Consider the following 25,288-nt stretch of genomic DNA (forward strand, 5'->3'; position numbering starts at 1 on the left):
ACACCAAGTGTAGATCAATAGTCCTGCAGGGCCTGGTTCTCATTTATCCTCTGGCCACATCATGCCACAAGTTACGCTTCCACACTTGCTGTAGTGCTAACGTGTAGTCTCAGCATAAGAGAGAACCAAAGCAATGGTGTATTCTCCCGGGCAGCAGAGCAACATGGAGCTGTGCTTACAGCTGTGCCAAGAATCTTGTTTATTTCTGGAGATTTTTATAATTATTCACTGAGCTATGTAGTGCCTCAGGAGCTGGATGTCACAGCAAAGCAGATTACTAGCAGTCAGACCCAGGGTTTCACTGGGGAAAGTCTGGTTTCCAGTTTGGGTAGGTCACAAGTCTAGCAGCAGCACTGGGAGCAGAGCATCCCAGGTGCCCGGCAGCCAGCTACGTGTGCTCACGCCGGTGCAGAAGGTGTCCTGCCTGACAGCACTGGGCTTCGTGGTCACCCTCATGCCCTCCTGCACCGGCGCTGCCCCTTGTCCCTGTGTAAGTGAGGTCTGCTTGGAGGTGTTGGAAAGCAAGGGGTTTGCCTTCTCTGGTGAGAAGGAAGGTGATGGGTGTGGGGTTATTCAGGCACCTTGAGGCTGTGACTCTCAGTTCCCTGGGGCGTTTGTGTTGTCTGTCTCTTTAGCCTGTGTCAGTGCTGCAAAGGTTGCTGCAGGTAATTACACCAGTCTGGAAGCATGAAATGCCATGTAAATGCCCAGTGTTCATCAAGTGTGCTTTGGGCTGGACCAGCACGACCACGTTTGGTGCACCTAAGCAAGTGAGAACATTTGAGAGTTGAGTGACTGGTTCTTGTATCTTGAGTGTGCCGGTGTGGAGGGGAAGCCACCCGGGAAGAGGCGTTCCTGTTGCCAGCACAGAGGCAAGAGCAAGGATGTGAGCTCAGAGCCTCTGGGTACCAGGGCAGGTGTATTTAATTGTCCCTGCTGCCGCTCCTGGTTTGGTGGGTGCATGAAGCCGGCGGCTGCCTGGGGGCTGTGGGCTCCTGTGCAGCTGGACCCGCGCAGTGCTGCATGCTGTGCAAGGGCTGTTCCTTAGCATCACTGTGGGGGACTTGGCTCTCTGCACACCCTGACATTTATGCCAATTAATTGCTGACCAGATAATGGTTCTGTATTTAATTCATGGTTGAAAAATATTTTGCTGAACAGCCCCATGGGGTGATGGTTACTGTACCACGTGGTTGCTTTGGACAGCACTGAGCTTGGCCTTTGGGAGGAAGCAGAGCTCGTGGAACAGGCAAATTAATCAATGTGACTGCCCACCAGAGTCAAATTAGAGATATTTTTTTTTCTTTTTGGAAGGGAGAAATGTAGTCTTCCCATAAAATACAAGGAATCTGAAATATTTCATAGCCGTCATGTGTGAGAGGAAGGGGAAGCTTATTCTGGGTGAGGAGGTTTTCCTCATTTCCATTCAGTTACTCTGCTGCAGGGCTGTCGGTGTCTCTGCAAGCCAAGGAAGGTTTTGTGCCTCCCTCTTGAGGCAGAGAGGAACTGATGCCCTTTGTGGGTTGGGATTTTTAGCAGAGGCTGTGCATGCTCTCGTCCCGGGCAGCCCTCTGGCAGTGAGGATGTGGGATGATGAGGTATGAGAGTGAAGAGGACTCCCAGACAGTGCCCAGTGACCGAAACAGGCTGGACCTGCCCTGGCTGGGCTGTTCTGAGGGGGGAAAACCACCCCTGCTGGCTCTTGCAATGCTGTGTCCATCAGGCTCAGGGCGCGTAAAATGCTGAGGGGCGCAGCCTGTGCAGGATCAGGCTGTGTGTGCTGGCGAGCGGTCTGCCCGTGCAGGTGGCGCGTGAACACCTCGGTCAGGCTGTTTCCTTCCCAGCCAGCAGCAGCGTGGCAGGTTCGCTCATCTGTCTGGATCGCCTGCTTCCCAGAGGCACCATGCGAGGCAGCAAAGCCTGTCTAGAGCCTTTCCTGGAACAAAACAGCTCCAGCTTGTGCTCTGCTTTATTCTTGGCTGTGGTAACCTCTCCCTCCTTTACAGAATAAGATGTTAAAGAGCTTTTGAAAATGATCAAACCCTTCAGCTTCACTACTGTGATTAATCAATCACAGCTGCTGCTTTACAGATCCTTGTTTTGATGTGTTTCAGGTTGTTCCAAAGTTAGCCCAGCTCAAGGCCAGTAAATGCATTCCTGAGCCCTGGCAGGATGCTGGGAATGGAGCAAAAGCTGAATTTTCCAGTCCTGCACTTTGTTCAAATCCAAGGCTGCCGAAGCCTATATGGGAGAGCCATGGGGCAGCTCTTTTCTTTGGCACAAAGGAGGGCAGTAATGAGTTACTCATTCTTGCCATCCTTTTCTGCAAAAGGGAGTTCTGATCGGAGGCTTTTTGTCCAGGGAGCCTTGTGTGGGCCCCCTGGGGCTGTGCCATGCTGAGCCGTGCTGCAGGGATGCTGCCAGGCTCTCCAGGAGCGTTAGGGGCATTGCAGCCCCAGGGAGAGAGAGGAAAGGTTCCTGGCGCCTGCGTGGCAACAGCAGGCTGTGTGCAGCTGGCATGCTTTCTCCCAGCTGTTGGGGACCCAGCGGTGGGGAGCCGTGCAGCCTGCTCCTCCAGCGTTTGGTTACCTCTGCCCATCTCTCTGCTGAGAGTACAGAGCTTGGTCTCTGGACTGGTTTGGAGCTTCCCCACCTGCCGTGTTTGGGGCGACAGGGTGGCCTGGCCCCGCAGCTGTATCTCCAAGGCAGCTGAGTGTCCCCAAAGCTGCTGCTTCATGCTGGCACAGGGCTTTTCCCAGCAATGGTGTGGTGCATGAACCCTCGTGTCCCTTTCCGGCGGCTGGGGAACAGGCAGCATCCTGAAATGCTTGCTGGGTCAAGGAGCCACAGGCAATCACAAAGAAAGGCAGCTAGTGCTCCGCGACAGACAGCGGCAAGTGCATTAGAAGGTGAGAGGGTGCACCTTGAAAAAATGTAAAAGATTTATTAATTTGTAAGTTATTTCCAACATTTCTTGTGCTGATGCTGCCATTACAAGGGAGCATGGGATGCTCCTGGGAATTATGTAATCCTAAAAAAAAACCCAAAAAAACCTGAGGAAGAAATCTAAGAAATATCTCTTCCCTGGATGGCAGCTGCATCATTGCAAATACTGGCTCATCTGCCCTTCTTAGGACCGAAGTATCTGAGGCTCCAGGTGGCAGCTCTAAGGGGTTTGTGTCAATTTTGGAGGCTTAGATGCATGGCTTAAATGCTCTTTAGCAGTTACTTTTTTTACAGCTAAAGAGCCAAGCAGGATCCTGAAGCATCACAGCTCAGGTAGTTTGCAAAACTGCTGTCAAGCAGGTTAAGCTGGAAATGGAAAAATTGCTGGTGAAGTCTTTTCTCTTCTTTCTAATGTTTGTTTGATAGAAGGTGATTTAAAGTCTATTTCACCACCTAGTTGAGGCTCCAGATACCTGGTAGCAAAAGTGCAGCCGTGTGGCTCAGCCAGCCACTCTGCACATACAAAATCCATGAGACTCTCCGTAACAGAAACAAATCAAACTAAACAGACTCACTTCTTACAGGTGCTCCAGTGACCACCCGCCAGCTGACCTGTAAGTGCCTGGAGACCTCTCACCCAGGGCACCGGTCAGATTTTGCTGTTACTCTTGTTACCTATACAACATACACTTTCTAATGAGGCATTTTGCTTAAGATGCAGCATTTTTATCAGGCTCTGGGAAAGGTGATACCTGGACAGCAGAGCTCTTTCAAGAGAAAAGAGGGAGGCCCGTAATCACTTTGATTAGCCAGTTATTCAGAAGGGGAATGAAGCATGCTTCATTTTACCTGGCTTTGGAAGTGAAGGCCTAAAGGAGCATTTCCATATCTCTGCATGCAAGATGAGCATCCCCCAGCTCCTCCAGGGTGCAACCCCCTATTGCCTTGCACTGCACAGACCTTTGAGACATCTCTCCTTCCCTGCAGAGACCCAGCACCCTCTTCTCTGCTGAGAAATGTTATGGGAAGAGGGAGGTGGAGCGGAGCCAGATTAACTGCAATTTCACCTCCCAAGGCTTGGAGCACAACCTCTCTCTGCTCCATCATGTCCCCATAAGGCCCACGTGCTGGCAAGCGAAGTGCCTGCCGATTCAGCAAAGCTGGGACACAAACCCTGCGTGGTACCAAGCCAGTCCTCGCCCTCCTTATTTTGTTATGAGCAGAAAGAAGGGTGGTGAGAAGACATTGCCTCTGAAGTTCTGTGTTGGCAGAAGGAAGATGTATGGGATTCTGCTCGTCTACACCCTGGTGTTCAGGACTTTCAGTCCAAACTCTGAAGTGGCTTTGCCTGGAGGATATTGTGCACAAAAAATAAGGAGAGTCCACCCTCTTTCTGAATTCAGCTGTTACTGGATTTCAGAGTGGGGAGATCGATTTGGTTTAAGCCTGGCTGTGCAATGCAGACTCCTGGGCATGTGTGCGTGGTGCTGTATTAGGGGTTGTCTCCTTGCGTATGGTTTGCAGGGGTCTGCATCCCCCACTATTTCTCCTTCCCCTGTTCCCTGCCATGCCCTCTTCTGTTCTGCCCCTGGCCTTGGGCACTTGGTTGCTGGCTCCTGCGGCCCATCTGGTCCTGCCTGAGGGAGGCCACCACTACCTATAGCTGATCATGAACCTGTCCCATTCCCTCTGGTATCCGCTCTCCTCTGGCCACTTCTTTAAGAGCTGATCCTGCCCTCCATCCCATTCCCTCTGGCATCTGCTCTCCTCTGGCCGCTGCTTTGAGAGCTGATCCTGCCCTCCATCCTTGCGTGGGGGGCTTACCCCCGCCGTGCCGCACGCGGCGGGCGCCTGCAGCGCGAGGCGTGCTCACTCCATAAATCCAGGGTATTAAAATAAGTGCGTCATCCGCAAAAGTACGAATCTGAGAGTAAATACGTTCCCCCCCCCCCCCCCCCCCGAGCCTGCGATATCCTTCGCAGCCCGTGCCCTGCACACCGGATTTGCGCATCCTTCCGTTTCCACCGCAAGGAGCAGCACCACCACCACCACCATCCCCTCCCCCGCCCCCCCCCCGGCGGCTCTGCCCTCCCCCCACCTGCGAGCCCGCCCGGGGCCGCGGGGGTCGCTCCCGGTGGCGCCGGTGGCGGGGGCTGCTGCGGCGGGGGGGCTGCGGGCGGCGCGGCCTTGCGGAGCGCGGCGGAGCCAATCGCCGCCGCCGGGGGCGGAGCTGGAGCCGCAGCGAGCGGCGCCCGGCGCCTTCCCGGCACAGCCGGCCTGGGCGGCGGGAGCAGCCGGGCGGGGGGCGCCGCGCTCGCAGCCCCGGCCCTGCGCCTTCCCCGGCGGCATCGCTGGAGCGGCCCCGCCGGCCGCCGCGCCGCAGCCCGGCCGGTGGCACCAAGGTACCGGCGCGTCCCCGCCCGCCCGCGCGTTGCTTGTTGCTGGGATCTGTTGGTGAGAGTTGGAGGAAAGTTTGCCGGGAAATCGGAGCTGTTTAATTGCAGCGTTTGCGGGAGAGCGGTGGGAGGTGATCCGTTGCGCTTGCTGGCATCAGTTGCCAGGTGCAGCCAGGCTGCCGGAGCGGTTTGGGTAACGCAGGCGCTGCCGCGGAGGGGGAGCTGGGGTCGGGGGTCCCACCCGGCGGCTGTGCCCGCCTGGACCCGCGGCGGTGCTCCGGGCTCACCCGCGGCGGCTGTGCGAGGGCTCCGGCCCCGCGCCGGGCGGGCGGTGCGCTGCTGGCGGAGTTTCGCTGAGCGCTGCATCCACCTGTGAGCCGGGCAGGCCTGGCGGTGCGGGTAGCCCCCCGTGCCGGGCAGCCCCTCGCAGCTCAGGGTGCTTTTAATGAAAGGACTGGGCACAGGCGGCTCCACAGCAGCGTGGGAACGGGAGCTGCTGTGGGATGGGGCACGGCTGTCTGCAGATGCAGGAAGACGAGCCCATTCTCTCTGTTTAGGAAGTTTGGAGAACTTCCCAAGTCAGCGCCGCTTGGAGACCAAAAGCCGGTTTCCAGGGAGGCAGCGAGCACTTGGGGCTGCCATCCCTGGGGACACCCCTGGCCCGACTGGCCGCAGCGGCTGGCCTGCACGGCTGCTTCCTGGCTGGCCAAGGGGGTTCAGTTTGTGGTCTCCGTGGGGCTGGCAGACCCCCTGTGTTGTGACGGAGTTGCCCATGGGTCTGAGAGCCTAAGCAAAAGGGGTCTTCATGCAGCATGACCGAGGTGACTGCTGTTTTGGGCTGCATGAAAGATCTCTGGTAACTGATCCCTGAGCAGGCGATCTGTATGCATTGATTAGTGATACCACACCTGGGCAGTGCTCCTTCAGTTCCTGATGCCAGACTTGCTCCCACTGCAGCCCTTTGGGCAGCCACAAGCTCCTTTTGCCCTCCTCTGACGTTGAAGTGACCTTAGCGTTCAGCTGGGTGAAGAACAAGGTTTGCAATACGTTGAGGAGGCAGTTCAAAATCACCAGTTTGCATTTTCCGAGTGAGATTGTGCTGTTGGTTCTCGCATGAGCACGTGCAATCTCTCTGCAAAACACAAACAACTGGCCCTGGAATGGAAGGGGTGAGCCTGGGGGAGCAGGGGGCTGCTGCTGGAGAGGGGCAGGGGGACACTGGGCAGAGGGGTTTCAGCTCTGGGGCCCTCATCATTCCACAGGAAAGGGACAGTGACTTGGAGCATCTCCTGCTACTTCTCCTTGCGCTGTGCTGTGAGGCGGGGAATGGCAGGGACTCGACAAACAATTTTGTAAGAGGTATTTTTGATAAAGGTTCTAGACAGTGACTCATCTGCTGTAGGAAGGGACAGGAGGGAGGGGCAGCACAGGAGCTTTCTAGAGTAAAAATGGGTCTTTCCCCCTGATTTTATCAAGGGCAGGAGTGCAGGAATCCTTTACTACTCCCAGAGCAGTGTGGACCTGTCGATTATAAGCCTCCTAAATCCCAGTGCCCCTGCACCTGCTCTGGCACCTCCTGCATCCCTTTCCCTAGGGAGGATCCTGCCTTCTGGCCACATCCTGGGATGGGACTGTCCCAAAATTCAGATTGATTTCCACCGCTCCCAACTGATTTTATCTGATTATTCTTAGTCCCTTCCAAGTCACTACAAATAACGAATCCTTGCCCACACATTGCAGTCCACATCGCATTTCTGTGTGTACCTGGCTGGTTTGTGTGTGCAGGTTTCAGAAGTCACTTCTCTTGGCTCTGAATTGTGCTGTCTTAACTTTCCTCCCGCATCCAGCCTTCCTCCCTCAGGCTTTTCTGCCCTCTCCTGTGCTGAAAAGCCCAGAGGAGGTGGACTGCTGCTGCGTTTCCACTTTACCAGGTGTGCTATAGAGCACGTACTGCACCCCTGACAGGCCTCCCTAGCTATTCACAGCATTGCTGATGAGCCCTTCTTGAAAAGGCGTTCTCTGTGTATGGACATGTTTTGCTGATATTTGCCTGGATCTGGTTTATTTGCTGCTTCCAGTCTGCAAAAGAATTAGGGCAGCCAGTTGATCCTTGCTGACTTAGCACCTTGCTCCCAGTGAGCAGCCCAGCTTTCTCTCTCCTGGGGGATTTATGGCTCGCTGTGTGGCACTGCACCACCAAGCTCCCCCCTGTCATGCCCAGAGACCTGCCTGGGAATGCTGATGGCCAGTCTGGTCCAGCTATGGATTTATCATCCCTCCGTGCAGGGGTTTTGCTGTTGGGGGGAGGAAAAATCTCCAGTCCCACCAACAAACAGCCCTTATCCCCCACGTCAGTGATCAGATGCAGACACTAACAGTGGGGATATTTTGAGGATTATTCCTTTGCAAGAAGTGACTTTTCACCAAAAGTCAACATCTTTTTCAGACCCGTGAGTCTCTAATCAGACCCTTTTTCATTGCAAGGTGCTCTTCAGGGTTGGGAGGGCTCCCAGAAGTCCCTCCAAAATCACTGTAGGGTCTGAGACGATCCAGGCAAGGCTGGGGCTCCTGGGGCTGCTCCTGGCACTGGGCACTGTCAGATCTGGGTGTCTCGCTTTATCTGGGCTAAGCTCCCAAGGAAGGAGGTGCGACTGGAGATCCAGAACTGGTTTGAGAGATCAGAACTGGGCCAATTTCTAGGCCAAAACGGGGCTGCTGATGTTCCTCAGAGTGGATTTGAGTATGGAAACCGATGAAGGTCAAGGCTTCCACCTCCCTCTGTTGCACAGGTGCCTTCTCTGGCTGAAGGTGGAGGGGGTCGCCTCCCTGACAGCTGCCAGGCGGGTAGCAGGACATACGGGAGTTCTGTTATTCCTTACCAAGTGTGAAAAACACCCCTTGCTGAAAAGTACTGGAGCTGCGCAGTGCAGATGGGGCTGCCCTCAGGAACAGCAGCAGCTTCAGGGAATGAGGAGGAAGGCTTTCCTCCATGCCATGCCACCCTCTCTTCTGCAGAGAGCGTGTACTGTGTTTGCATCCCCTGAAGGAAGGTTTTACAGAGCCAGGCTTTGCTGTGTCAGTTCTGCAGCTGTGACCTTCGGGCAGCTTGTAGATGAGGCTGGGTGGGCGCTGGCTTAATGGGATGGTGCGTCTTTGTCCCTTTGTTTCAGTTCTGCAGTTTCTTGGTCACCACACTCAGTGTGCCCTGCCCTGCAGGGAAGGATGTGCCAAACGCTCCTTTCCAGACTTACTGGCGTGGTGGAGAGGCCAGCCCAGGCAATGCACAGGTCATGGGGCACCCGTGCCACCGTGGACTGCCGAAGGCTCCTTGTACTCCAGACACAGCAGAGACCGATGCCCAAGTGGCATCCTGCTCCTTTCTGCAGCATACTCGAGCAATTCGGTTAAGCAGGTGTTTGTCTGTATGCATGTACGTGGGTAAGTTTAAAAAGTCAAGAGGAATTAAATACTTATTTTCTGGGCAGTAGCTTTTGTGGGAGCTGTGTATAGGAAACCAGAGGGTTTTCCAGGGTCTCTCATGCTCTGCTGTCTGCTCAGCCTGGCTCTTGGACAAGAGCATTTGGGTCTTTGCGTTTTTGGTCACCTTGCAAGAGACACAGGCAGTGATTTCTGTTCTCCCTGCCTTTGCACCTTGTTCTGCTGACAGCTGCATTTCTCCTCAGCTCAGAGGTGTGAATGCTTCTACCTGCCACCACCTTCTGCTCCTGCAGAGCAAGACATGGCATTTTGCAGGGGACAGGGAGGGGGTAGCCATGCCACCCGCTTCTTCATTTATTGATTAGAAAGGAATAAAGTTGCAGAGAGATCAGATTTTGAGAAAGACCCAGAGTTCCAAAATGCTCCCTGAGGATAGATCCCTAATTGCTCTCTGATTGCATTAGAGTTTAATTTGTTGTTGTTTTTACTGTAATGTTCCCATTTTTCTTGACAGTTTGCTTTGTTCCATTAACTAGAAATGGCTGGAGATGAATATTCTCTATATTAAAACTTGCCTGTTGTGTGATGCTTGACAGCTTTTAGGCCTTTAATGTGCTGGTGGGGGATGCTGGTGGGGGATGCTGGTGGCCCACCCTGCCCGGCTCCCTGTGCAGGGGGAATTCATGTGTGTGCTTGGCATTCACCCCATGATGATGGTTTGCCCCTATGTAAAAGGTTTGGTTCTGGGAGTTTTTGCTGGAATGTGCAGATCTGGTGGCACCAAGTCGAGGGTCTTTTGGCCTGTGGGTGCAGTACGGTTGGTCCCCTCCACTGGGCAGCATTGCTGCAGGTGCTCATGCAGGGGGTCGCCAGCCGTGCACCACTGCAGGGCACCTGGGCAGATGGGGCAGCTCGCAGGGCACTGCCCTTGTGCCGAGTGGAGGGTGGGATGCGGCAAGAGGGGAGGGGGCTTGCACCAGTTGCGAGGGGCTTGCTCTGGAGCTGGATGTCGCTTTTGGAGGGAGGTGGTGGGTGGTGAGGACTGCTGTGGGGGGAGCACTGTGTCCCCGCTGGGGACCTGTGCCAGCTCCAGCCCCGGTGCCCCTTGGCATCTGTGGGATGAGAGGGAAATGGGAAGGTGAGTGGTGGTTGCTGCCTTCCTTCCAGGGCACGACGAAAGCTGAGCTGAGCTCACACCAGTGGCTCATGTGCAGCAGCACTTCAAAGGGCTCATTTAATGCATTTCTCCAGAGCACGGAGGGGGAGCAGGTCTGGAAATACAACCACAAAGCTTCAAAAAGGGCTTTCAGGAGCTTCATTTGGAAAGTGATAGGGGGGTAGAATGTTGCTCCTCTTAATTCCAAAGCAGAAATACATTTATTTTGTCTGGTTAAAGGGAAAATGGTGTAGAAGATGTAGTTAAGCTTGGACCTGCTTCTTGCCAATAGATATTTGTTGGTGAAACAAATTCTGAAGGCAGGAGAGTATAAATCAATCTTTCCAGTATGTCAGCCTCTGCAATAGAGGCCTTAGAGGTGTCACCTGTGTCCCCCATTGATCGACTTGCTTATATATTACATACGTGTTAGCTGTGTGTCACATAGAGTACCTGAAAAAGGCCCTGACTGCCCATGAGCTGGATGTGATAGAGCTGCATGTGCGCTCTCAGAGCACAGTATCAACACTAGGAGATGCAAGGAACTGCGCTGTGAACTTAAAACCACTCCTAAATTTGATCCAGCTGCTTAAAAACGGTGGGTGGACTTGGTGGCAAAGTGAGACATTGGTATTTAAAGCTTTCTTAGAGGATACAGCCACAGACATGACACCCAGCAGCTAGCTCTGGATATGAGGCACGCACTGCTTTCAAAATTACGTAAAGAAAATGGGAAAAACTCTGAGCACTGGATCTACAGCACCCAGAGCAGCTTGTCAGAAGCCCCAGGAGCAGGATGCAATTGAACACCCACTGCTTTTTAAACCACAAATTAATCGGTTAAAGCCCCTGTTGCATGGGATGCTGTGCAAGCTCCTTTGTTATTGGATGTGTAATAAGCACGTGTGAGCTGATGGTATTAGTAAGAAGCAGAAACTTGCACGGCCAAGGTGTTCAGGCTGGCATAGCCCCTGGGCTTCGATCCGGATTGCAGCATGGAGGTGCTGCCCGCCGTGCCCATACCTCGAAGTGCTCTGGGGTCTGTGGCTGCACCCACGCGCTCTTGGTGAAGAAGCGGGAGAACGGATCGGTTAGCGGGATTTTTCCTTCCCACCATGCAAAAAACCAAGCTGAAATGTTCGTGGGTGGGGCACGTTAGCCGGCCGCGTGGGCTCTGTGGTTGGGTCCTGCGGTGGCTGTGGGTCTGGCATGGCTCGCAGCCTGGGCTCCTCCGGTGGCCACACCAAGTGGTGGCAGGGGGCTGGGGCCACGCTGGGGTCACAGACTGCGCCTGGTGCTGGCTGGTGGTGCCTGTGTTCCTGTGGTCAGAGCTGGGCTGAACCTGGGAGAATTTCAGCTGCTGGCAGCCGTAACCATGTGTCACGGGAGGCTGGTGCTCTCCACATCCATGCTTACTGCCTCTGTGAGCTCTGCGGAGCCTGGGCTTCGGTGGCAGCACGTGGCAGAGAGCTGGAGTTTAGCTTGACTTAAAATGAAAACTAATTAATCATTTCTGTGTTTTCTGTCCTACAGTGTCACTGGTGAAAGCATCAGGATGATAACTGTGGATCCAACTGTTCATTTGAAAATATTAAGTGTTACACAAGTTTATGACAATGTTATTTCCTGTTGCCAGAGATGCTTCATGATACTACTAATTGTAGCAATATTAATCTGTCTAATGTTCAAGCACGTGGCTGTAGTTTGCAGGAGTCTGGCAGGGACAGGAGCCACACGGAGTGTGGGAACCTGTTATTTTTCTCTCTTTAATTGTCAGATGTTTTTACTGCAATTTCAATGTGCTGGGCTGCAGCTCCTGTGCATTGCAGCGCTGCCCATGCCCGGGCCCTGGCTGCTTCCGGCGCAGGCAGGGGGCTCACGGGGGATGCCTGGCACGTGGGGATGGGATGTGCTTGGATGGGGTGTGAGGACAGAGGCGTGCGAGGAGCTGATTCATAGTGCACTGCTCTGATGCTGGGCAAGAAATGACATTGCAAAGCAGGATGGAACTGAGTTCTGGGTGCCATCTACAGTTATCTTCACTAATTCATATTTATGAAACTCTTCAGGAGTTTCACAGTCTCTTTCTGCAATGCAGGCTGGTTTGTATTCCGGGCTTTTTCCAATTACCAAGCTCTGTTACTGTTTCAGAGTGAGCTCTGTTGCTGTTTGTGCTGGGAGGTCATGGGACTGTTTTGTGTCATCGTTGCCAGTGATGCAGATCATGGTGAACCCCATTACGTTCAGTTTTCTCAGGAATAAGGCGTGTTTTAACGAGCGTTCAGTTCTCATCTGGCTCTGATTGTACCAGGTGATGCTTTGCTTTGGGAATTTGGTGTTACCTGATGGATGCTTTCCTGTTTCGCAGAAATCCTTTACTGCCAGGTCTTGACCTCTTTGCTTCTGGTAGGTGGTATAGCTGAGATGTCTCTTCAGTTTGCTTTTCTGGAAAAGTCTGCACCATTTTAGAAGTTTTGGGTCTGTGTGTGCGTACTTATAAAGGTATTTTCATGGCTCTACCAAAGCACAGGGATTTTTTCTTGTTTTGCAGAACATACAAAAAGCATTTTTCAGCCTTATTTCCTCTTTAGCCAGAAAAGGAAGGCTGATGGCCATGACTGAAGGCTAACTTAGAAACCCCAATTTGAAAACCGATGTTGTATGAAACACATTACCTTGTTTTAATGCCTTTCTGTTGCTTCTTGCTACCACAGGGGATGCCTGATAAATACTGTAGGAACAGGAGTCCCCAGACTATGCAGAGAGAGGGAGACCTTTCCAAACCCTGGCAACAGAGCCAGTCTCCAAAAGGAGCAGCTGGGGCCCAGCCTGGAGTGTGCCGACTCCGGCCCTTCTGCAACAGCAGTTTAATTTCTCACTGATGAAACAGAATAATTTGCATTTCTGGAGACCCTTTCACATGTGGAGCAGGAGCACTACAGTGGGCATTGATAAACCATTTCTCATTGCTTGTCTGTTGGTAAGGGACAGAATAGTGCTGTGGATTTTTTTCTAGAGGGGAAAATGAAGCACGAATTATCCAAGTGGCTTGCTGCTGAAATGCTCCCAAATATAAGGCAGGTCTGAGATAAAAGTCCAGCATGCTGCTGCTCTGTGTGGATGAGCCTGGGAGATGCCTCTTAGAAGAGAACAAATGCAAACCAAAAAAGGGTTGTGTTTTTTCTTTTTTAAATCAAAGATAGGCAAAGAAAAAGAAAAGACTGTAGGAGACATGTAAATGTTTTATGTTTTACTTAAGATAAAGCTCCTTGTTGGTTGCTGCTGCACACAAAGCTAATTGACAGATGACACGATAGTATGAAGAAGTTTAATGAGATCTGCTGATACCCTTTAAAGGATGTGGAATTTGGATGTGCAATTAAATTAGGCCAGGGGTTTAGCTGCTCCCTGCTAACTTAGGGGACTTAGATAGAAAGCATTTGCATTCCTGGTGTCTTGTTTCTAAATCATTTCATTGATTACAAAAAGCCCTGCTATGGCAGGGGAGCTGTAGCTGAAGGGAACAGAGTCCATCAATCATGACAAGTAGGGAGGGTTCCTGGCCAGCGCTGCTTGGCTGCCTCAGGAAGACCTGGGCTCCTATAAATCCTCACTGGGTGGCTCTTGGCGAGGCAGCTCTGGCTGGCAAATACTATATGTGTGGAGGGAAAGGAGCTCAGCCTCGGATGACAGTGAGGATAACCAGCAACATCTCTGCTTCTGCTGTCGCTAACTTTGTTAACCTTTGCTGGGCAGGGAGCTTTTAATGCTGTCGGCTAGCAAGCAGTGACATTAAACTGATTTGGGGTTAGTGTTGTTAGGGCTGAAGCTGGTTTTGGTAAGAGATGCTTTAGCTTAGCTAGTTAGGCCAGCATGCAGGCTTTTATCAAGGAATGCAGTATTAAAATAATCCTCCATTAGCGATGGGTAAATTTGTTCTCTGAAGGCTTCTTCTAAGCTTGTTGCCACCTTACTTGGCTTTGCCTCTTGGGTTTCTGAGCTGAAGCTGATGGGGAATGACAAGCCCTGATTATGCAAAGTACCAGAGGCTACGAGCTGCAGGCACGGGATTCAGCTTGACTCGCTTCCTACTGTTTTGTACATTATTAGGGAGCCACAGGAAAAAGTAGGTCCTGCTTATCCAAAAATAAACGTGGCATCCTGATTGTAATTGCAGAGAAAGGCTGCGCAGGAGCTGCTCATCGGCTTCTCCCCCTGCAGCGGCTTGTGCTGCAGCGCAGCCCTGGCACCGGCCCGCGGACAGGGACTGGGGCATGGCAGCAGCACCCCCCTGACTTTCAGGGTGCCCGCGGCGTGAACTGCACTCCGTGGAGGCTCCGAGACTATTTATGCATCTTTTTGTGAGAAGCCACTGTTCCCATGGCAACCACAAGCATCACATGGTAGCCCTGGCGCTGCAGCATGTTAGCCGCAAGGTGCCTTGCTGCACCCCATGCTCCCGGCCCTGCGATGCCCTGACGCCTCGCGGGGTCCCTGGGGGGTGTGGGTCCTCAGAGGGGCTGGGGGAGCATGGTGCTTGTGGCTGGGCACCATGAGAGCTGCCAGAATTGCATCCCTGGGTGGCAGGGGTGGGAAGAAGTGCGGAGCAGGGAGCGGTGGGAGGATTTAAAAGGGGAGGCGAGCAGGAGGGAAAGGAGCGGGTGCCAGGGCTTCATGCCAGGCTGTGTTGGAGGGGTGGGGGGTTGGCCAGGGCTTAGTTGAGGGGAATCTGTTGCTGCAGGGAGGCACCAGTGGCAGAGATGTCCCAGGCCAGGGTTCCTCATTTCTTAGCCATCCCAGTTCTCCGCATCCCCATACAAGTGAGTCCCTCCGCTCTGCCATCTGACTACATCAACTTCTGTGTCTCAGTATAGCCTCTGTGGAAGCCTTCATGGGTTTTAACTCCTTCTTTCAGGAGGTTTCTGGGCTGTCCCTGCTGCTAAGCAGCCAAGCTGTGCCACCCAGCCTTGCTGGAGCGAGTGCCAGAGCCCTATCCTTGAAGTGTACAGGATGCAGAATCGATGCCCTGAGGCACAAAATGTGATTGCTTTTTGTTCAGCTCCTACAAACTTTATTAAAGCTGTCACAATATATCAACTTCCTCTTAAAAATATATTTTTATTCAAGTCAGCACATGTTTGCAATTAAATCCTGCCACACGATGTAGTGTGAATAGTTAGAACAATTCATGTGTGTAACCCGGTACACTCATTTGTAGGGAAGGAATGGTGCCACCCTCAGAACTGTGGTGTAGCTCCCTTTAAACCTGGCAGCATCCTTTTTTCATCATCCCCCAAGGCAATTTGCAGCATGAGGGTTTGCTCTCTGCTGCTTGCACAGGTCTTTCCTTTGCTCTCTAAATCTACCCACCTGTAACTTCCTCGGCTTGCCCTTTGTTCCCACCTCAGACAGTCAGTCAGTCAAAAAGGCACCAGCTGCGTTTTACTGCCATGCGTGAGCTTGCACGTCTGTCACTCCCGTGCCAAGTGGGTGCCATGCTGTGTGGCGTGGTGCTGGCTGGGGGATGCAGAACACCGGGTGCCCCCGCAGCCTTGGCCTTGCTGCTTTTCTGCCTGGGAGGCATCATCTGCATTTTGTGGCTTTGCTCTGGCCGGAGGGCACTTTTTCCTGAATGCTCATCAGTTTTTTTATGCTATTTGGTTCTGCTATTTCTAAATGGTAACCTGGGTAGCACCTGTGATAAGGTGAGGAGGTGGGAACATCTGGTAGCTTTCCCCACCCTGCTCATGAGTCTCAGGGGAATTTGGTGAGACATTGCTGGTGGGATCCTGCGCTTGCAGCTGAATCCTGTGCGGAGGAGCGTGCAGCCGGTCTCTCTCTGTGTGCCTGCACTCTTCGTCCTGTGTGGTGTTCCTCGCTCTCTGCGGCGGGGACAGGCACCAGCACGGGTATTCTCCTCTCCACAACGTGGGTGCTGCCAGGCTCCCTTCAAAAACATCGTCTCCTCCACTGAGAGGACACTGTTGCTGTCCGAGTGTCCCTTAGTCCTGGCAAACATCAAGAAGGATCCCAACGAAGGAGCAGTTTGGCTGCTTATGCTGGGGGAGGCAGTGCGCAGTTGTGTGTTCGGGATGCTTAGCTTAAGACTGGTCGGCACTGATGCTCCGTCTCCTCCGTGTTGCTCTCTGCAGCCTCTCCTCTGTGTTTTGACACATGCAGTGGCCACGTGCAGGGTTCTCTCCTGCTCCCCAGCTCGTGCCACACACAATCTTGTTCTGATTTTCAAGGCTCCAATAAAGTGTGTCAAAATGCATCAGAGGCTGAATGCAGAAGGGAAGCAAACTGACTCGAGAGAGGATTTCAGGAGCGGAGGGAGCAGGGAGATGACAGATAACCCCCAAACCAACCAAAAAACACAGGGAAGACAATGTGTGGCAGAGGTGGCAGATGTGCAGCACAGCTGGATGGGCACGGAGAATTTTTGGTTTGGCAGGAGAACAGGAGAAACTGAAAATAGCACGCACGGCTTGTAGTGAGGCCTTTGTGGGTAGGGACGCTGCCACCATCACCATCGGGATGCAGGATTGCCAGGCTCCGTCACGTCACTTGCTGGTGCGGGCCCCATCCTGCTTCCGCCGGGGCTGTGAAAGGAGAGCAGGCAAATCCAGGTGCTGGTACAGGCAGGGGCTGCAGACCCCGCAGCTGCATATTTGCCCTCTTGCACTAGGCTCGGGGTGGGCTGCACAGGGTCCCACCATTGCTGCGGGACATCCCGCCGTGTCTGCTGCCTGATGCTCTTCCCTGGGGAAAGCTGGCAGGGCAGCGCTGCTCTGATGTACTGCCCCGGCCCCTGCCTTTTTCTCTCGGTAGCCAGTGGTGCTCTCTGTGGTGGGATGCTGCTGTGGTCTCCGGCGCCCAGAGTGCTCCTTTCTCAAGGCAATAAATGCAGGAGGAGAATTGCACTTGTGGAACAGGCTCAACCATCCATCATGCTGATAGTGGTGGGAAATGAGGCACTTCAAAAGGCAGTATTTTGCATGTCTTCAGATGCCTTGTTGTAAGTGCAGTGACAGAGTTGCTGAAAGCACATTAATTATTAGTAAAGACTTTTTTTCCTTTTTATTGCAAGACAAATTAAACAACAGAAGAAACCAGGAAGTGTTACACAAGGTGTTGATCCATGAGAGAGTGACAGCAGCAAAAGGCACAAATAATAGATAACATGAAAATCGGGACATTTGGGTTTTGGATCGTTTGCATTTGGCATTTATGCACATGCTCAGTTGCCATTTCTCTAGTGCTCCAATACGGAGGTTTCAGAAGCTGTTAATTCTGGGAAAGGTGATTAAGGCTCTTGAGAGTAAATTGGATAAGGGGCCACAATTATTTTTTTTTCCACTTGGCTGGGAGAAACAGAGTTGCTGAATTCCGTGCTTTATCATATAGTGCTCTTTGTCCTTGGTTGTACAGTAAGGGAAATGAACGGTGCAGAAATTCCTGGTGCAGTGCAACAAGCACGTGGTTGAATGAGCACCCACACGGGGCAGCTCTGGCACAGGGTGAAGCACGCTGGCATGTGCCCAGCACCACGGGTGGGCCAGACCGAGGGGCTGATGTGTCCCAAGCTCTCAGATACCTGCTGGTTAAATGACGGTGCAAAGCCAGTCTTCTTTCATCAGCTGATGGTCTCGGTGTGGCTGCTCCGGGTGGATTTTCCCCGGTGTGGTTGCAGGCAGGGGTGTGGGTCCGAGCTGCGTCGGGGAGAGCAGCCCTGAGCAGAGGGTAGCTGGGGGGATGCTCCCCTAAACCTGGTGGCAGTGTTTGGGCGTGGGCTAGGGGGAAAATCTGGCACTGAGAAACAGTGATTTTAAAAAAAAATAAATTAAAAAGTTCAATTGGAAAGGCAGAAATACAGCTGGAAGCAACCAGAGGGAGGCAGAGCCAGCAGAGAGGGTGGGAAGCGGTTGCCTTCCCGCTGGCACTGGGTGCTCTCGGCAGAGCGTGGTGAGGCAGTGCCCGCAGCAGGGCGGGGGTCGCCTCTCCTGCTCGGTCTGGATGGTGTCCACAGGTCACTGCTGCCTCCTGCTCAGAGTCCTCTGGGTCTGCAGGGTCTCAGCCGGGTGAGGGCAGGGTTGGGGTGTGGGTCTGTGGTTGCAGCAGCTGAGTCGGTAGCTTCTGGGATGTCTGCCTGTAACTTTTATCCCTGTACCTGAGACGTGTTGTAAAGTTCAGACAACGGTTACCCAGGGACTTGGCTGTAATCTCAGATTTAGATCCTTCATTTGCTGCCTCCACTTAACATGTCCCCTCCTGAGCAGTTGCTGTAGGTGCCATGGGATCCGCCAGCAGCAGCGCAGGAAGAGAATTTGGAGAAGCTGCAAGGTACCTGCTTCCGACAGCGGGCTGGCCAGGCGAGCGGTGGTGCTGCGTTTGCTGGCCAGGCGAGCGGTGGTGCTGCGTTTGCTGGCCAGGCGAGCGGTGGTGCTGCGTTTGCTGGCCAGGCGAGCGGTGGTGCTGCGTTTGCTGGCCAGGCGAGTGGTGGTGCTGCGTTTGCTGGCCAGGCGAGTGGTGGTGCTGCGTTTGCTGGCCAGGCAAGCGGTGGTGCTGCGTTTGCTGGCCAGGCGAGCGGTGGTGCTGCGTTTTCAAACTCCCTACCCCAAAGTGGTATGAAGTCATCTGCAGCTTCTTGGGGTTTTCATGGGTTTCTGCTTATTGTTGAAATACGGAAATAATTGGCAGTGAACAACAGCAAGGGTGGTCTGTGAAGTGATATAAAAGGCAAAACTCAGAATTAGAAAACCTCTGTCTTGTTCCTCTTTGTTGTGTACTCTGGAACTTTTGCTACCAGTCGTGAATTTCCCATTACTGAAAGAACTTATTTTCCTATTCACTGAGCTCATCGCTCAAAAAAAGGGGGCGATGAACGTGATAACAGGGAGTATACAACAATAAAAATAGAAGCAGTTTGCTGGGGGAAGATTGCCAGAAAGGAGGCTGCAACAGTATTTGTCAGAAGCATGGTGGGGAAGCATTTGCTAGCAGTGACTGCAGATTGTGCTTCTGCTCCTGCCTTGCGAATGAGGACCCCCAGGGCTGTTACAGCAGCAAAAGGCTGCTGCGACTGGGACCCACCCAGCTGGCACTTTAGACCGAACTGAGGTCCTGTAGCACTTCTGGTGTCCTGGCTGGGTCTGGATTGCAAAAGCACTTACTACAGGTGTGCTTCCACTGCTCTCCTTTGTAACAGGTATGCATTCAGCGCGTGTCCATGTCTGGTGGGGTTCAGCTGGTGCAAAGCATATCCTTAAAAAGGAATTTGGCTTTGAATATGTCTCTGATGTCAATATGTGAATTGCTGTCCTCTGAAATTTAATGCAACTTAGTTAGCATCTTTCTAACAGTTGCCAAAAACTGGAGTCAGCCTCATCAAATTGATTTTCATTAAGCTGTTATAGTCACTGAAACTGCTGAGAAGAATCATAGCCATATGGCACAAGGTATTTAAAATGAAGTCTCTTATGACACAGTTTGCCATTCCTGGAGATGCTGAGCTGACATGTGCAGAGGTTACAGGTCTGAGGCAGGGAGGGGGAGCCTCGACACTTGAGTGCCAGCATGACAGGCAATAATAAACCCGTCTGAAAGGAGATAGCGATCCATGTGCGTGGTGGAGGCCCCCTGCTCATGACCCCACCTGAGGAGCGGGAGACAAAGAGTTTTAGATGTTTAGACCTTGGTGTGCAGACCAAGTGCTTCTGCTCAGCTGAGCAGTTTGAGCTTGGCTGGAAGGCTGCAATCGCGTGTTCGTTCTCAGCTGTCAGCAAGAAAAGCCTCTGAGACCGTGCAGGGCACATGTCCCTCGGTGCTCAGCACCTGCAGGTCTCCCCCAGGTGTCCCGGAGGCACGCGGTGCTTCGCAGCCCTGTACGCGGCAATGGCTGGCGGTGGAGAAAACCCTTCGTTCCATTCTGCTTTTTGACAAAGATGGGCGGCGTGGTGAGGATCAGCCAAAGGCTAGTCAGTTCTAGGAGCTGTTAGGCACTTATAGGCAGGGAGAGTCAGAGTAGAATTAAGTGATTAAAAAAATATAAATATTAATTGCTTATGAACTCCTTTTATGACATTTGCAGGTGGAAGAAATGAGTAAATCACTGCTAAGGCTGACCCACAAAACAATAATGCAGAGTGTAGCTGAGACAAGGCTAACAGGGAGGGCGGGGGAAAGGGAGCTTTTCTGGTGCAGGAGAAAGTGCTGCTTTTAGGTCAGGTACCCACACAAGGCTGTTCTGTTTTTCCCAGGGCTTCGTGCCTGGAGCCTGCCTCTCCCTGCAGTGGGGAGCCCTTGCAGTTCTGCACAGATGCCATCAGCTGGCCACCTGCGGCTGCCTCGCTGCTAACCGCTGTACCAACCCCTTCGTAGGCAGCAGGCAGGCCCCTCGTTTGGTTCTGGCATCATAAACGGGTCTCTGCGCAGATCCCAGGGGAGATACCAGCCCTGGACCTTTCCTATGGTCTACATGCAAGACCAGCCAGTTGCACCCTGGGGACAGTTGCAGAGAGAGAGAGAGAGAGACTGCTGTAAAACACATGGCAGGGAGAGATGCGTGTTCGTGTATTCATTTCACTGAGTATTACCTTGAGGTCCGTTTGATGTACTGCTCTAGCATGTTACCTTAGAAAGGAAAACAGAAAAGTCCAGAAAAAAATGTATTTTAAGAAAAGCAAAGGAACCAGCCACCAAACGTAAAAGGTTGCAGCAGCCAAATTCAGTCCTCTGGAAGGGACTCAGGGGAGGAAAGCTATCTGGGGGCTCTCCAGCAGCAGAGAGATAATTAGGAGGCTACTGAGAAGGGGAAGAGGCTTTTGCTCTTCTATTGCATTTATGTGGGACAAGCGAAAGTATGTTTTCTCAAGGCAATAGCTGGTACCTGGGTTTTAACTTGTTCTTAGGCTGTGTAGGTTTTAGTTGCAGCTTTGCAAGGGTGTTTTGTATAAATGGGTGCTGGTAGTGGATTGCTTATGTGGAAATCTTCCTTGCTAAGGTGAATCTATTATTTTTGTCAAACCTTTCATAATAAATTTTGCCTGAAGCAGTTATTGTTACCAGAGCTTTCTAATCATTTTAAGTAGCCAAGCTTACATATGCTTGAATCCTCTCTACAGTTTAGCCTAATATATTCATGCAGAAGCATGAAGGAGGCTTTGCTTTCATTTGTTCTCCTGTTCTCCCTAATCCGCATCCCTCACTCCTCTGCCTTGCTGTGCTTTTCATCACTATTAAAAAGCAATGCATTCAAAAACAAGCAGTGAAACCCTCTGCCAGGATCCCAGGTATGAGGAGGACACATTTCTGCTCCCTGACAAGAGGCTCTGCTGCCCTGCAAGCTCTAGTGATCCTGGGCTCGCTGTGCTTCCCAGGGGCACGGAGGGCTTTCGGGGAACCACCATCTCCTGTGGCATCGCTGCTTGCTTGTGCATCCAGTGCTTGAAGTCAAGCAAAAAGACCTGGTCCCCGAGCAGCAGTTTTCACCGGCAGTTCAATTGGACTATGGCAACGAGACAACAGTGGGACCCAGCCAACTGCTCAAGGAGGTCAAAGCAACGTGGTGCCCGGCTGTCCCGCTGCAGAGAGCAGGGTGAAAGCAGCCAAGAAAGAGCTGCTCCTTGCTGAGGTGCTCAAGTGACGGCTGGGCAGAGCAACGTGGTCCTGCCAGTGGGGATGATGCACCCAGTTCTGGGAGTGGGGCAGGAGAATGGGAGCAAAGCAGCTGTTGCCCCGAGCCACAGCTGTGAGTTTGCTGCATGGGTAAACAAAGGGCACGTGGTGAGAGACAGCCCTTCCTTCGGGAGATACATGTGTTCGAGGAAGAACAGAGTTGGGATCTATTATCAGAACAAGAAGGGCTAAGCTAATACTGAGCAGCTTTTGATTTACTCTGATTTTTGCAATGAGAGTTTATATGGTGAGCGTTGCAAACCGCATGCAAATGAAGGCGATGCTACCTGCCTCTGCCTTGGTTGCTGGATTGAGGTTTAATGAGATTCTTTGGTTTGCCTTGTGTCAATCTGTTGTGTTTAAGCAAGATTTCTTCCCCCCACTTTATTTTGCCTTTGATGCAATTTTGCAACACATCTTGTACTCTTAAAAGGGTCTTTGGGTGTCTTTGAAAGCTTCTCAATGCAGCGTTTCTGTAGGCAGGATAAATGAAGATTAAACCTAGGCAGACAGCAAAAGAAAACAAGCAGATGTCTTTGCAGAATCAGAGAGCAAGGGCACCGTCAGAGGAGCTCTGAGATCTGTGTCTTTTGTCCATAGACCATGAACACCCAAATAAACCTTTTCCTGGAGCCAGGGTCAGGTCAGTCTCACCAGGACCTCTGTTGTCCACTCAGCTGCTTGTTTTCATAAAACGTGCAGGGTTCTTAATAATTGTGAGGCAGCAATGCATCTAGGGCAGGGGTCCTCAAACTTTTTAACCAGGGGGCCAGCGCGCGGATGAAGTGGCAGGCAGTCATCTGCGGCTGCTTGGTTTCCCCCCACAACCCCTGGCGGGGGTGGGGTGGGGGGGCGGGGTGTGTGTCTGTAAATACCGGGGGCCGGATGGAGGACCCTGGGGGTCCGTATCTGGCCTGCGGGCCGTCGTTTGAGGACCTCTGATCTAGGGGTTCTGTGCAACCACCTCCAGTCAGCAGCTCTTGCTGTGTGGGCTGGCAGGCAGGTGTGCACAGAAAGCTTCATTTGCTGAGCCCAGGGAATGTGCTGTCAGGCCGGAGCGGCATCCAAGAGAGGTCTGGGCTGTACCCAGCCTGAGCTCCGCTGCACAGCCCACCAATGCCAGGTCTTTCTCCACCTGATTGTTTTTCTGCTAATCATATCTCATAACTTGTTCATTTCCATGTTGTTTTTATTCCCAGTCAGTGGGATAAACTCTATAAAAACTGTGTCATCAGTCTTCAATATGCCCAGGTTTGTTATGATTGTGAATTAATAGACTTTATTTTGGCATTAGTTAGAAGGCATTGGCTTCTGTTTTCCCTCTTGAATTTCCCTCTTGAAACAAAAAAATTGTTTCTTTGTTGGTTTTTGGTGTTTTTTAAAAAATACCCTATGAAGCTACTTCTGCTGTTTTCTGGCTCTGCCTGGGTTCGGTCTATTATAAGCAACAACTTTCCTGATAGTGTCTTTGTTACCGGTTCAGAGCTGGGTACCTACAGTTGCTTGCTTAACACGAACGGGTGAACAGAGAACTAAAGTATTCCTGTGAGCCAGGTCACTCAGCAAGCTGGTTTTGTAAGTAGTGTCCTTGCTGGAAGTTGGGGGGAATGCACAAATATTTAAACAGCTGCTTGAGAACAGCACAGCCCAGTAAATCACACAAGCAATTTCCTTCCGTGTCTAAATTGAGAAATATAGCAGAGCACCCTTCCAGCTTAAAAACACCTTCCTCCAGGTTGTGGCAATGTTTGTGTTTTCTATAAAACTCTTTAGCAACTCTTTGGTGTTGTATAACAAATGGTTAAGTGTGCTTTGAGCTGTGAGTGATACATGCTATAGCTGGTTAGGTATGTGGGATTTCTAGATATGAAAGGTAATGGAGAAGAACAGCCACTTACAACTGTAGCTCACATAGTAAATATGATTGCAGAGCTGCAGAGGAATCTCGCCGTATCTGCGGGCGTACAGTGGGTTGGGGTCCTCGGGCACAGGTGTGTGTTCGGCCGCCCTGGCACATCACTGGTCTCCAGCTGTGCCCAGAGCTCTTGCAGGGTGAGGAATGAACGCTCGGCACAGGCTGGTTGTGCATGAACCCGGGGACTCTGAACTGTAGATGTTGGGGATGGTGGCAACCGTCCGTGTTTAACACTTGCACCTGTATAATGCTGGTTTTGTTCCCTTGTGGTGGCAAGAACCGCTCACCTGGGACGTTGTTTTGCTCATCTCTTCAGGGACCCTCACCAAATGTGTCCTGTTCTGCCTGCCTTTTGTAACTGATTCTGCTTGTTGTCTCTTCTCTCTGTTGTGAACAGATGAAATCCTCTGACATCGACCAGGAATTATTCACTGAAAGCTACTGCAAAGTGTGCAGCGCTCAGCTAATATCAGAGTCCCAGCGCGTGGCCCATTACGAGGTAGGATGCTCTTTGGTAACTCTGCCAGTTTGTAACTCCTCCATCACTGCTGCTTCCAGCTGCCTGTTTTATGGGGTGGCATCAGCTACTGCCTCCCCAGCAAGTAGCTGCGCCAGCAGTTAAAGTTCCTTTCTGAAAACTCAAGATTCAAAATACTATTTTTACTGGTGGCCTCTTACTCTGCAGATGATGTCACTGCAATGTTGTCTGCTGCACGACTGTATTTTTCTTCTGCCTTGATTTACAAAGTCAGGCTGCAATTTGAATGTGACTGAAAGCTAGTTTTCAAAGGAGCACGGTTAGAAAGGGCATCAATTAAGAGTTCAGCAAAATGAACTCAAGGTTTTGTGTTAAATGTGCCGCAGTATGCTTTGAGTAGGAATCACTGATTGTGCAGAGAATACATTAGTATTTGTGAATGTATTTAAGGTAGGTAAGCAATAAACAATTAGAAAGGATATATTATTAGAGACGTGTTAGAACTGCAATTAACAGCACTGCGTATCTTCAAAACAAAATTAAGTAACTTCTTGTTAAACAAGGGAGGAAATTACTGAGGGATATGCTGCTGCAAAGTCCTTCGAGAAGGGAGACCTGCTGCCGGTCTGTGCCGCGGCACGGGCTCCCTTGGCCGTGGGAAACGGTCCTTGTCACGGTGAGTGGCTGCTGGATGTTAGCCCCACAGGAGAACAGACGTTTTCTCATTCACGTTGGGGTGGAGAGGAGGGTGCAGGCTCGCGCTGTGTGCTGGTTGTGCAGGGAGCAGAGGACTCTCCCCCCAGTGCTGCCTGGCTGTGTCAGCCGTGCCAGGTGGCAGAAGCACTCATGCTATGGTCCAGTCTCTCCTGGAGGACTCCTGGAGCAGTGATGCATGTGGAGAATCTGGGGAGCTTAGCTACATTTTGCCCCTGCTTTTGGATACACGGATACTATCAGTGTCTGTAGTATTTCAGCAAAACCAGAATCTGTGGTAAGAGGCCTGGAAGATTTAAGTTTCCTTAAACTTTTGCTCCAATTCGAGCGTTTAGCAATGGATATGCGAGGGAGACATTTGTCTCAGGATGGCCAGTGGAGACATATGGGAAGCGTAATCAATGTACGGTATCCAAGGGTGCTGTGCCACATTAATAAACAGTGCAAACAATAATGCACGTTTACTTGTAAGGCACTTATATATATATATATATATAAATAAAAATATCGGTAAATTTCTTAAGACCTCTCCTGTAAATGCTCCTCTGGCTGCCCTCAGTGTGCAGCAG

General features: G+C 51.8%; 1 protein-coding gene across 3 annotated transcripts in view; it reads left to right on the forward strand.

The window, feature by feature from the left end:
- The first annotated feature begins 5,152 nt into the window (after nucleotides 1–5,152).
- The window catches only part of ZMAT4 (zinc finger matrin-type 4), a 67,096-nt gene continuing 46,960 nt past the window's right edge, over nucleotides 5,153–25,288 (forward strand). Inside the window, exons 1-2 of one of the 3 annotated variants that reach the window (XM_055696348.1) lie at nucleotides 5,153–5,400; nucleotides 23,925–24,026. In XM_055696348.1, coding sequence (XP_055552323.1) covers nucleotides 23,925–24,026 — 102 coding nt within the window. In that variant the 5' untranslated portion in view covers nucleotides 5,153–5,400. The remainder of the gene's footprint in view (nucleotides 5,401–23,924; nucleotides 24,027–25,288) is intronic. The other 2 variants (XM_027803723.2, XM_005438030.3) reach the window with 2 other exon arrangements.

Source organism: Falco cherrug, chromosome 18 (assembly GCF_023634085.1).
Source record: "Falco cherrug isolate bFalChe1 chromosome 18, bFalChe1.pri, whole genome shotgun sequence".
NCBI lineage: Eukaryota > Metazoa > Chordata > Aves > Falconiformes > Falconidae > Falco > Falco cherrug.